Here is a 17,580-nt window from a genome sequence, read left to right on the forward strand (position 1 = left end):
GGAGGCGGCGTTCGGCGTCGAGGAAGGAGAGTTCGACGTCGCGGAGGCGACGTTCGACACATGAGTCGCGGAGGCGACGTCCGACACCGGAAAAACGTCGTTCGGAGTCGAGGAGAAAGAGGTCAGCGTCGAGGAGTCGTTCTCACTCCCTGAAGCGGCGCAGAAGGAGTTCTGGCGGCAGAAGTCACGCTGAGTCTGGTGGAGGGCGCCGGAGGTGGCGATCACATACTGGAGGGGCTGGTTCGCAGTCCCCTCCCCCGAAGAAGTCACCGGGCTCGGTGTACTCGGTGGTATATACACCACCTCGGCCGAAGACGCCTCCTCCCCCTATACCGAAGGAGAATCCTCCCGTCAACCCTCCTCTACCATCACTTCCTCCCTCAGGACAGCCACCACCACCGCTCCCGCCGCATGGGCCCGCCCCTCGACCGGAGATACCCCCTGTCCCTCCGCGAGATTGGTGTCACTACCTCTTCTTCCTACTCCACCTAAGGGGACTCCTAAACCATGACCCCAGGATAAGCCACAGAAGACACCTCCACAGAAACCTGCAGAGCGCCCACGGACCGGGAGGTCACGCTCTCGTTCCCAGAGGAGGGAGCAATCGCGCAACAGGTCGTCCATGCGGTCGAGACGCCGCCATAGGAGCCACAGATCTCGCTCTCGCACGAGGTCCTCAGGGACCAGGGACTACTCCCCGACTCTGTCGGGATCGCCGGACACAAGAGTGTCGCCGGTTGATAACCTGGTGGCGTCCATAATGTCCTATTGAGAGGCGCTGCCAAATTGGGCATATCCTTGACGGTGCCCACGCCTAAGACATCAGTCATTTTCGAGACACTGCACCAGAAACACCTGTCTCGTCCACTACTACCTCTGGTGCCGGGCCTGGAGGAACCGGCAATGGACCTTTTCCTCACCCCTGCGGTGACAAAGGTGGCCCCATCGAGATTGCAGAAAAAATACCCGGCTCCCGATTCTGACCCGGCTTTTCTAAGGGTGGAACCTCCTCCGGATTCGGTGATTGTGACGGCGGCCCGCAAACAGCATGCCACCACCCCGTCATCCACAGTCCCCCCGGACAAAGAGTCTAGATGGATTGATTCAGCTGGAAGGAAAGTATGTGGAACATCGGCGACCTCTATGAAGGCTGCGAGTGCCACAGCTTTGTTGGGACGCTAGGACTGCGCCCTCTGGGACTCCCTCCAGCAGTTTGCGGAAAACTTGCCTCGCGAGAAGCGGGAAGATTTCCAGGAAGTGCTAAACGAAGGGATGCTGGTAGCGAATCAGCGCTGCGGCAGATTCATCCCTCTTGGCGGCACATGGCTTTTGCCATGGGATTAACCAGCGACGACACGCCTGGCTCCGCCTTACGTCACTGAAACCAGACGCACAGCAAAGGGTTGCCAATCTTCCATTCTCTGGCGACACCCTATTTGGGAAACATGCGGATGATGAAATGGCCCTCATGAAGGCGGAGGCCGAAACACTCACGGCTGTGGGTCTAGAGAAGCCCAAAGAAGCGAAGAAATCGTACCGCCCATTCCAACGGCGGTTCGGTGGGCAGGGCAGAGGACGTGGCCAAGCTTCGGGACAGTCGCAGCAACAACAACAGTTCCGTAAGCCGTTCCAGATATGCCCGAGGGGCAGAGGAGGCCAACAGTCGGCACCAGCGACCAAAGGCCCGGCCGGGTCTAGGCCCTGAGCGCTTACTTCCCCCGGATCTGTTACCCACTCCGTTAGGGGGAAGCATTCAATTTTTTCTGGCAGAGTGGAGAAAAATTACTCAGGACAAGTGGGTGCTGAATATTATTTGCAATGGATACAGTCTTCGGTTTACCAGCCCGCCTCCAGCAATTCCACCGGTCAGCTCGCAGTTTCAACTGCGCGAGCTCCAGGCGGAAGCAGATATCCTGTTAAGGAAAAGGGCGATAGAAGACGTTCCTCTGACTCAGAGAGGAAGAGGTCTGTACGCCCGGTTCTTCCTGGTTCGAAAGAAGGACAAGAACGAGTTCAGGCCCATTCTGGACTTGCGCCAGGCAAACAGATGGATTCGCAGGTAAAAGTTTTGCATGCTGTCGTTGCATCAGATTTATCCTCAGTTGCAACAGGGAGACTGGCTATGTGCTATAGACCTACAGGATGCGTACTTCCATGTGCCCATTGCAAACAAACACAGGAAGTTCCTGCGGTTCCAAGTCGGCGCCAATCATTATCAATACACAGTACTCCCATTCAGACTAAAGTCTGAGCCGAGAACATTCTCGAAGTGCATGGCGGTGGTAGCAGCACACCTTAGGAAGAACAAGGTGTTTGTCTACCCGTACCTGGACGATTGGTTGATCAAGGCATCCTCCTTCTCGGAAGCGCGAGCACACTTCCAGAAGACGCGCGTTCTCTTGAACAAGCTGGGGTTGCACATCAACATGTCCAAGTCTGTCCCGACTCCGGTCCAATGCATACAGTACTTGGGAGCCTCCATCAATACACTGTCAGCAAGCGTGTCTCCTTCGGAAGAGCGACGATTATCACTCCTTCGGAAGGCTCAGGCTCTTATGACCACTCCATCTACAACAGTGAGGACGGTGTCTTTTCTACTGGGATCGAAGGTCTCTTGTATCTTCCTGACGCCACACGCACGGCTGCACATGAGACCGCTGCAGGAGTGCTTGGAGGACCAGTGGGATCAGAGGAAAGTATCTTGGGACGACAAGATACGACTGTCTCTGCATGCTCTTCAGTCACTGCAGTGGTGGTGTTCAGCGGAGAATCTCCTCAGAGGAGTTCCCTTCCACAAGGATATTCCCACGCAGACTGTTGTGACTGATGCTTCTCTCCATGGGTGGGGAGCACACTCTGGAAACCTACAGATTCAAGGAACGTGGTCCCCGATGAAGGCCACGTATCACATCAATTTCCTGGAACTCAGAGCTGTTCACTTGGCGTTGAAGGCCTTTCTTCCGTTCTTTCAGACCAACTCTTTGCTTGTACAGACGGACAATACCACCACGATGTATTACCTCAAAAAGCAGAGGGGGCTCGAGATCACGCACTCTGTCACAGGAGGCGCAGGCGATCTGGCACTGGCTTCTGGCCAGAGGACTGACGATAACGGCTACCCATCTGCCAGGTGTGCAGAATGTTCAGGCGGACGCACTGAGCAGACTGATTCAGGAAAACCACAAATGGGTCTTAAACGACGAAGTACTAAGAGATGTCTTCGCAAGGTGGGGGACTCCAGACGTAGATCTTTTCGCCACCGCCGAAAACAGCAAATGCCGAGACTTCGCCTCCAGGTACTACCAGCAGGGGATGCTGGGGAATGCGTTCTGGATCAACTGGTCGAACAGCTTTCTGTACGCTTTTCCGCCCATTCCCCTGATTCCGGCGGTACTCATCAAACTGGCCCGGTCCAGGGCTCGGATGATACTCATTGCCCCGGAGTGGCACAGACAGTGGTCGTTCACGGATCTGCTTCACCGGTCTCTCCTTCCTCACATTCGGCTGCCGTGCAGGCCGGACCTTCTCACGAAGTTCGGGGGGCAGATGTTGCACCCCAACCTCTCGTCTTTGAGTTTGGCGGCATGGCTCCTGAGATAGTGCAATATGGCCATCTGAATCTGCCCGAAGATTGCATGGACATACTGAAGGAGTCTAAGAGACCTTCCACTCAGACTTCCTATGCTTACAAGTGAAAGAGGTACTGTATCTGGTGCCAGTCTAAGAACTATGACCCGACAACGTGCAAGGAAGACGGCATCCTTCCTTACCTTCTACATTTGTCGCAGTCTGGCCTTAATGTTCATTCCATTTAGGTTCATCTTGCTGCATTGACTGCCTACAGGAAATGCCCTTCACAGACTTCCTTCTTCCAGATCCCTGTGATCAAAGATTTTTTGGAAGGCTTGAAGAAAGTGTTCCCTCCTGTCCGGCTTCCTTCGCCTTCATGGGAATTGAATGTGGTGCTGTCCAGATTGATGAAGGAGCCTTTTGAACCTATTCATAAGGCTTCGCTGCAGCACCTATCCTGGAAGACGGCGTTCCTCGTGGCCATTACATCGGCCCGCAGGGTGAGTAAAATTCAGGCGTTGTGTTGCCAAGATCCTTATACTGTATTTCATGCTGCTAAGGTTGTTATGCGTACTCACCCTAAATTTCTTCCCAAGGTTATTTCTGATTTTCATGTCAACCAGACCATAACGTTGCCTACGTTTTTTCAGAATCCTTCATCTCCAGCGGAAAGGTCTCTACATTCCCTGGATGTTAGGAGGGTGTTGAAATTTTATCTGGATAAAACCAAAGATATTCTCAGGTCAGACCAATTATTTTTCAATTATGGATCGGTCAGGACGGGTCTTGCTACCTCTAAGCAGTCCATCTCTAGGTGGATTGTGTCCTGCATACAGTTGTGTTACCAAAAAGCTAATAAGACCTTAGGGGGTAAACCTAAGGCTCATTCCACCAGGGGAAAAGCTGCCACGACAGCTTTACTCCGTAATGTTCCGATTGCAGAGATCTGCAAGGCGGCCACTTGGAAGTCGGTTCATACCTTTGCTAAGCATTACTGTCTGGACACTGTTGCCAGGGCAGATGCTCAGTTTGGGCAGGCTTCGCTGCGGAATTTGTTCGCACAATAGTGGTGTTAATTTTCTTTTCTCCACGTCTAGTGTGATGAGGACGTCGATCTCGTAAGCCTGTGGAAACTGGGATAACAAGAGTAAGACATCGGTGGTGTCTTTGAAGTAGGAGGCTATCCATTTCACCAATGGTTGTAGGAAATGGTCACAAAATTGTGTCAGTGGCTTCAAAACAGAGTCTATGCCGGATGCAATCGATCTCCCTGGCAAGGGAGTGAGCCCTGTGCCAGGGAGACCGATTGGTCTATACTCCAAACGCCCCTCTGCGTTCCCACAAGTTTGTAATTAGTGTGCTCTGGAGTCACTATGAGACAATGCTTGTATATGTGATTAATTACAATATCGCGAATATTTCCTTTAACTCTTTTGTCTCCCACAACAGGTAGATCCAGACAGGCTTAAAGGTAATTTTAGGTAATAGACATTACCCGGTTGCGCATGTCCGTATGCCACTTACCAAAATTGTAGATCGCTTTTTTCCAAGATCTCAAGAATCGCAGGGTTATTTAACCGATAGCGAGAAACATGTTGACGCACACGTTCTAACATGGACACCACCACGTGAGATAATCCCTCGGGGCAAGTGCCTTGTACACTGTTTTTAATTAGGACAGGAGACCCCCAGAATAAAATGTGTCCTTCTAGGTACTCCCAGTCCTATTTTATATCACTACACTGCGTCTACACACTCCTGGCCCCATACCCGCACTTCATCACACGGCAGTTGGATAGAAGATGTCCGGCACAGAGCCCCTTTTTAGTGAGCCCGTTGGATATTGCACCGCCGACCCAACGAGGAGCAACCCAGATGATGAAGCATGCAAAAACAAGAGTTGATGGACAGAATGCTGAACAATGTCATACATTCACCCCAGTACAGAGATCTGGGCCTAAATCCATTGTTTTTTTGCTCACCACACGACCCCAGTTCAGACATGGCCATATGCAAATCAGCCTTGACCCTGTGCCTCATGGGAACAGTCCACCCCGAACTGCCAAGCCATGTCTTCCCTGGACCGGAATCAAGCATCATGAATGTATGACATTGTTCTGCATTCCGTCCATCAACTGTTGTTTTGCATTTGTCACCCCGAGTGGGATGGGTATTCTTAGACGTGAGTCCCATGCTCTCCACACCACTGGAGTGAAGCTATCCTGGCTGAAGGCGGCTGATAGCCAGAAACCGGTCCTAGGATGCTTGATTCTGGTCCAGGAAAGACATGGCTTGGCAGTTCGGGCTGGACTGTTCCCATGAGGCACAGGGTCAAGGTTGATTTGCATATGGCCATGTCTGAACTGGGGTGGTGAGGAGTGCAAAAAAACGATGGATTTAGGCCCAAATCTCTGTATTGGGGTGAATGTATGACATTGTTCTGCATTCTGTCCATCAATTGTTGTTTTGCATTTGTCACCCCGAGTGGGATGGGTATGCTCAGACGTGAGTCCCATGCTCCCACACCACTGGAGTCAAGCTATCCTGGTTGAAGACGGCTGATAGCCAGAAACCGGTCCCAGGATGCTTGATTTCGGTCCAGGAAAGACATGGCTTGGCAGTTCGGGCCGGACTGTTCCCATGAGGCACAGGGTCAAGGCTGATTTGCATATGGCCATGTCTGAACTGGGGTGGTGTGGAGTGCAAAAAAAACGATGGATTTAGGCCCAGATCTCTGTACTGGGGTGAATGTATGACATTGTTCTGCATTCTGTCCATCAACTGTTGTTTTGCATTTGTCACCCCGAGTGGGATAGGTATGCTCAGACGTGAGTCCCATGCTCTCCACACCACTGGAGTCAAGCTATCCTGGCTGAAGACGGCTGATAGCCAGAAACTGGTCCTAGGATGCTTGATTCCGGTCCAGGAAAGACGTGGCTTGGCAGTTCTGGCTGGACTGTTCCCATGAGGCACAGGGTCAAGGCTGATTTGCATATGGCCATGTCTGAACTGGGGTGGTGTGGAGTGCAAAAAAACGATGGATTTAGGCCCAGATCTCTGTACTGGGGTGAATGTATGACATTGTTCTGCATTCTGTCTATCAACTGTTGTTTTGCAGATGATGAAGCATGACACCTGAAAGGGTGTGTGAGGGCATTATGATCCACCATATGGATCCCCACCTTTGCCCTCTCTAGGATATAGTGGGACCAAGTCACTTGTGACTCCAACCAGCACCTTTAATAGAGGAACAGCATAATCACACTTTTGCAGTATGATGAAACAGTTCACTCTTCTACTTGTCTAACCTCCACAATACTCTGAAGAATTAAATATAGCCAATGCAGTTGCATACATGCTCTTTTGTTCATGTTCAGTCCATACCCAAAGGTTAAACTGCTGTATGCACTTGCCAGATTCCTCCGGCTGCATCTAGGATATTCAACTAGGTCTGTTTTCTGCTGTAAGACACTTTGTTTGTTAAGTCATATCTATAACAGTTAATCTTTTCCGCAAAGAGTACAGTGACTTTGGACTAATTTTTAAATGTATCTTTCTTTGGTGATTGGCCCAAGTAGGCAACACCCTCATCTCACCCATATGTGTCTACATCCCTTTTTAGATTTCCCATGAATGATGTAGATTTGTAGATGAGCCTCTGCTTTAACATGGGGAGCTCCTTATCTGACCTGCTGTTAAGTGCCTATTATCGCAGCCTGCTCTGTTTTCTTGAAAATGTGACAGATGTTTCATCTATCCAGCCTGGGCTCTAGTTTGTCCCACCTCTTCTGCAGTTGTCTATAGCACTGGTTAACAAGTGCCTTGGTCCTCCTTCATGTTTAGCAGATTTAGGCTACGTCTGTACTGCAATCCCTATAGAGGATTATCCCCAATTTTACATTTTAACAGCTCTTTATTATCAGGTGTGATAACATTTACATTGCTAGCTTAACTAGTATTACAGGTCACTTGTGCCCCCATTTTCACCTCAGGAGACAGTATTTATATTAAATTCAAGTAGTTTTGTGTTTTGTGCTTTCTGACTGTAACCAAGTCTTGACTGCCGTTCCATAGTTCACAGCTTTATTAAAAATATTAACCATTAAAAATACCTTGATTTCCTTCCTTTGTGTTGCGAGTGCTATAGGTTTCCAGTATTCTAGGCAGGGTTAATGTCCTTCAATCTTCTTCTAAATCGTCCTAGTCTCAGTTTTTCACTGTGTGCTCGCACATAACATGACCATTATGTCCGTCGTGTTACCTGAGAAAAATGGAGTAGCGCAGGTATAGATTTCTCTCAGGAGTTCAATAGGATAAATTCTGTATTTTAGTGACCTGTTTAAGGAGCACAGACTCTCACATCCTATGTCCTAGCTGGCTAGTTGCCCCCACAAATGTATTCTAGTCTTAACTAGAACATATTATTTGTACCACAGTTAAACTGTTGATAAGATCTCCCTCGCTGCTTTACATGCTTTAGAATAGGTAGGATGCAAATTCCTATCAATCCTCATTTGCTACAGAAATGTAATTAATTAATTTAAGTGTACTTGTAGTTTTGTGTGACATGAACCAAAGCGTTCAGAACAGCAGTAAACATTTCTCTAGACATGATGTGCATACACGTGTTGAATGTGATGAAAAACATCTATTAAAAGAGAGATGACAGTATAAAAAGAAACATTCAATAGGTAATCAATTTCTTACCACCATGCATTCCTACAGTGATGTGACTGAAAGGGCAAAAAAAGGGGAGGGGGGGGGAAGTGAGTTCTAATTGACATCAACTCAGTAACAACGTTATGCAACATCAGAGTCTTGGGTAATCTTTGATCAGTTGATGTCAGAAGAGCATCAAGTGGATCTCATTTGGAAGAGAAGCACTTTCAGCCCTCTCTTGAAGGTACCATATTAAGGGTTCATCCTAAAATGGGGAACTACAGTTCCGGGCTCTGGGTTGTCTCCCTGAAAAAGTAGAATTCTTGCTTTCTTGAAAGCTAGTGTTTGCAGGGCGAGACAGTCTGTGCCTAGTTGGGAGAGCTTTGGAGTATAGTTTTATGTGTAATTTGTGACATCTTGGATATGCCTCTCACCTCTTTGGAAGGCCAATTTACAGAGAACAGGAGTGGTTAAATGAGCATTTCTTATTGGCACCAGATATAAGTTGAGCAGCTGTACTAAAGCTTGCTTTCAAATGATTGATGTGAATTTTGTTAATCGATTCCTATGCTGACGACACCCAAATAATTTTCTCCCTTTCTGCTAAAGGAGCCTTTGGACCCTCTTGTCTCCAAGTCGGACTGAATAAAATCATGCAGTGGATGCAAAACAATTCGCTTAAGCTTAATGGAGAAAAGACCGAGGTGCTTCCTCTGGGGAAAACAAAGAACTTTGGGGCCCCCAACATTAGCCTCCTGAACTGGGTGCTATCCCTCGGCCTACTAAACAAGCCCGCAATTTGGGTTTTGTCATCAATGATCAGCTTTCTATGAGTCCGCAAGCCATAAAGGTCGCTGCAACTTGTTTCGCCATTCTTAGTTGGCTCAAAAAGATTCTATGGATGCTGCCAGAATGGACTAAAATAACTGTCATCCAGGCTTGGATTACTTCTCGCCTGGATTATGACAAAATCCTGTTTCTTGGAGCTAACAAGGAGGTGATTCACAAACTACAAATTGTTCAGAATGCTGCTGCCCGATTGCTCTTCCAAATTCCCAAATTCTCTTCTGTGTCTAGTTCTTTACGCGACCTCCACTGGTTGAAAGTGGATAACCGCATTAAATTTAAGACCTTAACCTATATGTACAAGATTAAAATGGGTAAGGCCCACCAATATTTGAAATCTATTGCCCAACTGTACGTTCCTCCTCGTTCTCTTCGTTCAGCTAGTCAGACTAAATTTGTGGTCCCTAGATATAGATTATCTAGTATAGGCGGTCGCTCCTTTTCCTACTTAGGACCTACCTTGTGGAACTCTCTTCCTCTGAAATGAGCCAAACTTTGTGCACTTTCGTGGGATGTTGAAGACCTGGCTCTGTAATCAATAGGCCCTTCTTCCGTATTTGTTTCTGACCTACGCAGGCGGCGCCGGGAAACCCTTGGGTAGCTGAGCGCCTTATAAAATTAAATAACATAACACATAACATTTTAGACATGCCACACTCGAATCTTAAGAGCACTTGTGCCTGCACGTTGATTTTAAAATCAACCAGTGAGATTTGGGACTTCATCCTTAGAGAATTCTAACTTAATAATGTTCTCCTTTCGCTGATGTGTTGATCTGTGCATGCATAGTTTTTTTCTTTAAAGAGTCTATCCTAAAGATTTTACAGTGTCCAAAATCGGTTTGCAATCCAGCAGATTTGATGCATCAAAAAAGGGAACTCTAATGAAGGTGTTTTATGGTTCCAGTGACATCATGCCCAGGCAGTAACCAATGCATACTTGGAGTCGACCCCACTCGTTAGAGCAGGAGAGCAATTGCCAAATTCATCCAAGTTGGTAACAAATCCAACTAATGAAGTAAAATATTCAGAGGTGTCATTTTATGGTTCAAAATCTCATCATGGCTCGGTCCTATAAAACTTCTCATATACGCCTTTGTAGTGGAACTTCTTGTGGAATGTACAGAAGACACTTCGTCATGGCACTCCCCTGGCTTCAACCACAGTATTATGGTCTTAACATAAATGCTCTTTCTCACAACAATGTTTTTCATCTCTCTACGGTTCAGACACATTCTTTCATTTTGCACGCAGCCACAGAATATTTGAATTCTACACTTCCTCACGAACCATGAGCGGTGGGTAATATCACAAACGTCTTGTGATTCAATTGCAAAAGAAGCATAATCTGATGGTACTGGATCTGCTCACAATAGTGACTTTGATTAATTCAAACAAAATAATATATACTTACATAAAGAGAAAATTCTAAAATACTGTTTTTTAATTAAAGGAGTTGGAATTGTACAAGGAAGAATTGCTGACAAAGCCAGCCATTCTTGCAGTTAATAAAATGGATCTTCCAAATGCAGAAGACAAATTGAATGAACTCATGAAGCAATTAGAGCACCCTGCAGGTAAGAACACTTTGATATGAGTAATGTAGATACCAGTGGCGTTGATTGAAAAAGTAGTGCATTGAAAAGCCACAAAATACAATGGTTTTAATTTTTTATGTATTTATTTTACATCACCATAATTGGATTGTTTAAGCAGGGGAGAGTTCTTTCTATGTAAAAACATTTTTGGGGGAGTGGGGTTGTGAAGCAGAAAAAAACACAAATCTAACTGCTGTTGATTTTTGTAACTGGAGTACTCGGACTATGCAGCAATACTGTTCCAGGTGGTATTAGGCATATGTGTACAAATATTTTGAATGAGAGCAGGTGATCATTAAATATCCTGGACATCCCACAGGATGAGATATTTTCGCAGATAAGAGTTGCAGAAATGGGAGCTTGGGGATCAATACGTTAATATTCTTGATTTTCTGATAATTAACCTTTTGGCATGAATATTTGTAAAACAGGTTAAACTACCACAGAGGCCAGTGGAAGTGGGCAATTTACTAGTCTGCTGTAATTCTACTGGTTTTTAAAGTACTTGTGTTTGCTTGTTTAAAGAGTTGTTCAAACTTTGGAATATAGATTTATGAAAATATTTGAAGGAAATGTATATATGTAAATACTACAATAAAACCCTTCTACGCTAGCACAAGAAACTTTGGTACTCGAGAACATGTTAAAGTTGCTTTATTTCCCTTGTAGAAAGTGGTATGTGATAGATGTTATACAGGACTTTTACCCATAGCCAGGAAACGCCAAATTTGGCTTGAAAGTAGAACTTTATGCTGTTTTATCTTGCGAGTCAATCCTGTCAATCGCAATTTCAGATTTTAGAACCATGGGATTGACAGGATTAGGGCTGAATTTTCTTGGCAGACATATTGAAATATGTGAGTAGGTTCCTACTTGTGAGTTTTGCGCTGTCAAAAGAAAATGTACACAGCTGTTGGTGGCCAACCCGAAAAGTGGCCAAATCCAGAGCAGTGTTCTTCGGTGCACACAGTTTTTTGAAAATCAACACTAATCCTTGGGGAAAAAAGCGTGTTTCGGTGTGCAAGCTAGTACCGACGCGAGCCGATAAACGACCATTTTAGGTGCTCGATTCGGCTGCCGTTTTGTACTTCCGATGCTTGAGCTTCGTGACTTTCAACACTATATAAAAAAAGATTTAAAAGCAGAAGCAAATAGAAATAATACAATAACAGTCTGGCTTTGCTTGGAAAGGTTTAGGTAGAGTGCAGGGCATGACCAGATGCCAACCCTGTGCCGAACCCCATTGAGGAGTGGCCTCTGCATGTTCATCACAAGGCCTGGCTGCAGCCAGGCCATGCACCATAATTCCTAACTTCCAAGCGAAGTCAGACACCTATTATAGTGTGTATCCTTGCTTATTTGTGGAGAACCCACTGCTGACCACAGCCGGGTGCTGCATGGGTTGGGTACCACTATGGGTCGGGCACATGGCATGGCCTCTGTGGCCTGCTCCTTCCTGAGCATGACCAGAGTCCTTGCAGTTTTGCTTCGGTGGCCACAGTGGGGTTAAGTGCAGGCCCTGGCAACATGACAGGCCTTGTACCCAAACCCTGCTGCACATGGTTGAAGACCTTGCACAGTGTTGTATGTCCCTTTAAGAGTTGTTGTAGTCCTTTAAGAATTGTTATGGTTCTACCTTAGCTCTGTATTCTGTATGTGGGAGTTGGGCAGTGTTAGCCTGTCTCCTGCATACTGTGGATGTTCAAGCTGTTTCTCTGCATTAAAGCTCCTCTTCTCCACTACAACTGCCTCCTGGGATTACTACATAATTTTGGCGACGCTGTGGGATATTCTATAGAACTTCTACATTTTTTTTTAAAGAAAAGTGTAATTTTGGACGAAGAGGAACTGTTTGAAACAGCGTTCACTCATACTTTAAGATATTTATTTGTGTATACTGATTCGTGTCAAGCCCACCTTCGTGTTGAGCCTATTGCCTATTACTCTAATTTTTCGTTTTCAAATTAGTTTCAATTTTTATTAATTATCATACTGTGTCATTGGATATTACAAATTTGTTTTACCGTCTTGAGCTTCGGTTTCTCGAGCTACATTTACTTTTGAATTCGGCCCAGCGTTCTGAATTCCCTGTCTCACTCGCGCGCTCACCTTACTGCCATCAAGCTCCCGAATTCTTCTTCGGAGAAGAGCCTTGCATCGTCATCACGCATCACGTTCCTACGCAACTCATCATAGCGTGACTCCATTTTATGTTTCCATGACAACTATTTCCAACGCCGATGCGCACGGCAACGTTGTTCTTCAACGCTGATGTGCTGGTCTTTCATGAAAAGCGGTTCTCTTTTCAGTGCATCAACGCTGACCGGATTTAACTATCAGTTATTGCCTGATTTCAAGAAAAGCTTTTCCGTTTTTTTTTTTTTTAACCGCTTTTGTGCTGACTGTATTCTACTATTGAATCATCACCGGATTTCACCTATTTGACATCAACTAGACGTCGGTGACTACTTTTCTTATTTTAATTTATTATATTACTATTATTTGTTCATGCTTATTTCTGAAATGTAATGTATTTTACTCGTTTTTAAGCTTCTTTTCCCAGTATTTTCTACAGTCTGTTTGGATTTATTTTATTTTCTCCACACAACATTATTTATCATGGCTAACAATATTGTATCTCCTGCACATTTTCTTCCTTTAGCTGGTGATCCCAAAATGGAATGGGATCTATGGTTTCCTACATTTTTAGCGTTTGTCGATGTTGTAGAAGAGGATGGATGTTTTCCTAAAAGAAAGTTAGCCTAATTAAAAAATTGTTTGGGTGGCGCAGGTCTTAAGGAACTAGAAAATGTACCTCCTATTGAAGGCGCAGGTGACATAAATGTATTTGATGTTGTAGTTAAGCAACTAAGCGCTAGGTTTGGGAGAAAACAAACACTGTTATGGAACGTTTTAAATTCTACTCATGTGTACAAAAAGAGGACGAATCTATTGAAAACTATGTAGCTGCTTTGCGAACTCTAGCTGATTCTTGTGCTTTCGAGACAATTAATTTTGAACAAGTTCTCAGAGACCAAATAATGATGAGAACCAAAAGTAAGAAAATACAAGAACGCTTATGGATGGGTACCGAAACTACTCTTAAGGCTGTGTTAAATATTGCAAAAGGCATTGAACAGTCTGAACTTTTTGTGAGTGAAATTTGAGGTCAAGAAAATAAAAACAAAGTAGTAATTCCTGAAGTTTCAATAGTAAAAGAACCCTCTAATTTCAAAAAACCTTTTGTTCCTTTTAAACCGCAGTTTATCTCAAATAAAAAAGAGAATTTTAGGAGAGATATTAAACCTTTCGAAAGAAGAAATCAGGTGGTTTGTTACAGGTGTGGAGGTGTCGACCATGTAGGGAGTTACAGAGGTTGTCCTGCTTGGAATAAAGTTTGTATTAAATGCAAACGCTCTGGCCATTTTAGTAAAATGTGCAGGTCTTCGCAAAATGTGAACTTAGTAACAGACTATGAATCTGATCTTATTGATGCTCTTGGAATTAACAGTCTGTTATGTGTTAGTGACACTAAATGCAAGGGTTTTCCAAAAGACATAATTTTGCTTGACGGCAATGAAATTTCCATGCTTATTGATTTTTGTGCATGGTGCAGCATTATTGGCATGGACATTTTCAAAAAATGTTATGGTTCATTGAAATTGTCACCACCTGATGTACAACCTGGTGGCTACACTGGTCACAAAATTGATTTGGTTGTTTTTTTTTTGGGCTGACATTTCTTTTAAAGGCAGGAGTATTAAAGGCAAGGTCTATGTTGCCTCTAATGGCGCGTCTATTCTCAGTTGGCCTCACCAACACGAGCTTGGCATTAAACTTTATCCAAATGCTGCACAACCTGTGTATATTATATCCCATGAGCCTGATGTATTTACCAGTCGTTTAAAAGAAAAGTTTCCTGCTATTTTCACTGATAAACTAGGTAAATTTGAAAATTTCAAACATCGTATCATTCTTAAAGATGGAGCCATTCCTGTTCGACACTCCCTTGTGAGTAACTTCCTCCACCAAACACCTGCTGCCCCCGCAGCCACTCCTTGCCACTCTTCCCTTGTGGATTTCTTCTAACCACTTCCCAGCACTCTGTGTCGTTCTCTTCCTCATGGGCTTCTTTCCCCCTCCTCCCCACCTAGTTATTTTTATATTATGTGCTCCACTCCCACCCACTATTCTATTGCTCCCTTACCCCTTCAGACGTCTTTTTTTTTTTTTGGTTAAACGTTTTGGAGTTTCCGACAGCTGTCATTTGCTGCTGGGCACTCTCTGATATCAGAAGCACTTCCGTGCACTTAGCATGCCTTCTATTTTTTATCAATCATTGTAAGTGGTGTCCACCATCTTAGATCAGTCAATAAAACAAGTACAATGGTGTCTGTGCCAATTTGTAGGCAAGTGCTTACTGAATGACACTACCAGCAGCTGCGCCTTTTCACTCTCTTTTTTTTGCCGATGGTGTTCAACATAGGTAAAAAATATTTTGCTAATCAAGTACATTTCCTTTTGTTTCCATAGCAATTTTTACCTATATCAAAAACATTTTGTTTTCCTTCTCACCTACATTCTGGTTTCCGTTATGTTAATTTATGATAACGCTCTTTTCTGTTATTTTTCCTATTGTATTTTTTTTATAAATGTGAAGTTTCTGTATTTTTGCACAATAATAATCATAATTACAAATCCAATAATAAACCTGTTTCTTTCTCACAGATTTTTTACACCTGCTACCAGAAGACATGATTCCAGAAACTCCAGCAGAGTTTAACTGTGTCCTTCCTATCTCTGCCTCTACTGGCCTAGGAGTGAATGAACTGAAGGTTGCTATCAGGAAATCTCTAGAAGACCAATATGAGCTGGAGCATGAAAAGTACCAAAAGGAAAAACTTCAGAGTTTAGAAACTAAGGACACAGATCAAAATTTTAAAAGACATAAAAATTGCAACTCAAGACTGGATATGCAGTGACACAGATCCATAAAGGAGGTTGTTGACATCAACGTGGAAGCTACTTTAAATACAAAATAACTTTTTTTACGTGATACCCTATGTGAAAGTGACAACTTGTTAACTGTCTAATCTGCTCTTACTTGCTGCATCATGTTCCTTATATCCCTATAAATAATTCTCATCTAAGTGTCTTGCATGGCAAGTTTTTTTGGTATTAGCGAATCATAAATTTGAACTATATGCCGAGCTTGTCCCCTGTGGTACCGAGCACCATAAAGGTACTGGAAGGCAAGTTAATTTCTTCTGTGTATGCACGGTGGCACCTTCTGTGGACTCTGCGATGTAGGAATTAACAGAACTAGCATATATCTCTATAAATGTTTCCCAGACTGATTTTATATGATTGTACCACACCCTATAGGCAGGCGAATAGACCACACACTGATCCAATGGACACTTGTAGATGCTGACAACACACACAAGATACTCCTGCTTATATGAGAATTCTTGTTGAAATAAAAACCTTGAAATCAGAAATGAGGGCAAGGGGCATAGAAACAGTGACATGAGGGAAAGTGAACTGCTTTTTTGTTGTAGAAAACCTCCACCATCAAACATGCAGTGAGAGGGATAAAGACTAATGGTGAAAGGATATTTTTTGCACAGCCACAACATGTACTTTTGGCATTTTCCACGCTGGGACTAGGAAGTGCGCCCCCCTTTGCATAACATAATATGCCATTGTGGATAACTATTTTTCCCTGTGCCTCTCACTTCAGTTTGTAACTTAATGGCGCAAAATGATGTATTATTATTTTTCTTGTCGATGCCATTGTTTATTTTTACACCCATAGCTCGTAACAGTTATTTTTTGTGAATACCCCTTACCCATTTACTAGACTTTGTACCGGTTATTGAGAAGTTTTGTGTGCAGATACTGGTCTATTGCTATACTTGCAAATATTATGATGTGCTGGAATGTCGAAGGCATGATCATGGGCAACTCAAGCCTGTAGATCAAAATATCTGCAACTTACATTCAGCATCTGCTTAAATCTGCAAATTACGTTCAGCATCTGCTTAAATCTTCTAATTACATTCAGCATCTGCTTAATCTCCTGGTTTACTGTGAGTTGGTTCAGCAATTTCAATGACTGCTACTTTCTGCATACTTTGAAGCCTTTTACAAAAAGTGTCCACTACAGCACCTCATAAAATCAAGATTCTCCTTAAAGGAATCTTTTTGAAATCATTAGCTCTGTTTTGTTATAATGCTTTTCTAAAGAAAAAGACATACAAAAACCTGTAAATATTAGCCTAATTTATTTTAGTTAATAAAGAATCCACGTATAGTTCTGGATTATTTCATTAATAAAAGTGGCAAGTAAAACTCATTTGTTGCATTAAAAAAGAAAATTAGTGAAATGGAGTGCCTTACACTTATATAGACTGTACCTTCTAAAAGCTTGGATGACTGGGACTTCTCCTGTGAGAAAGCACATACCAGAAGTATCGCATCATGCTGTGTCATTGGCAGTTACTCCAAAACTTCCAAGCACAGAGCTTAGCTATCTAAGCTTTTTTTTCTTTAGATAAGTATTTCACACTTTTACATTTTCAGTCCACTTGACGTCTTTGGAGGCTGTGTTTTTTGACAGTTTTCTTACTGAAAACAATTTGTTTTTACCTATAAACTGCCTTGTATTTTTGACAAATCTACCTGCTGTCACAGAAAGGTAAAACCAGATCCATACCAACAGTATATCCATTGCTTCTGGTTGCATATCTCTGAGATGACCGAGAGAAGATGAGGCCCCACGGCAGAGAATATTGAGTGTGCAAGGGATCTGTATCCTAAAAGCTGTGTGCCATCTGTGATGGCATTTCATGAGAGAGATCCAGAAAGAGATGCACTGTCAATCTTTAGCTGACACCTTTTATGTA

At 44.0% G+C, this 17,580-nt stretch overlaps 1 protein-coding gene across 1 annotated transcript in view; it reads left to right on the forward strand.

The window, feature by feature from the left end:
- GTPBP10 (GTP binding protein 10) overlaps positions 1–16,988 on the forward strand; it is a 153,951-nt gene extending 136,963 nt beyond the window's left edge. The window contains exons 9-10 of the mRNA XM_086941792.1: positions 10,528–10,651; positions 15,401–16,988. Coding sequence (XP_086797918.1) covers positions 10,528–10,651; positions 15,401–15,654 — 378 coding nt within the window. The 3' untranslated portion in view covers positions 15,655–16,988. The remainder of the gene's footprint in view (positions 1–10,527; positions 10,652–15,400) is intronic.
- Positions 16,989–17,580: the final 592 nt, after the last annotated feature.

This window comes from Lissotriton vulgaris, chromosome 10 (genome assembly GCF_964263255.1).
Source record: "Lissotriton vulgaris chromosome 10, aLisVul1.2, whole genome shotgun sequence".
NCBI classification, from domain to species: Eukaryota; Metazoa; Chordata; class Amphibia; order Caudata; family Salamandridae; genus Lissotriton; species Lissotriton vulgaris.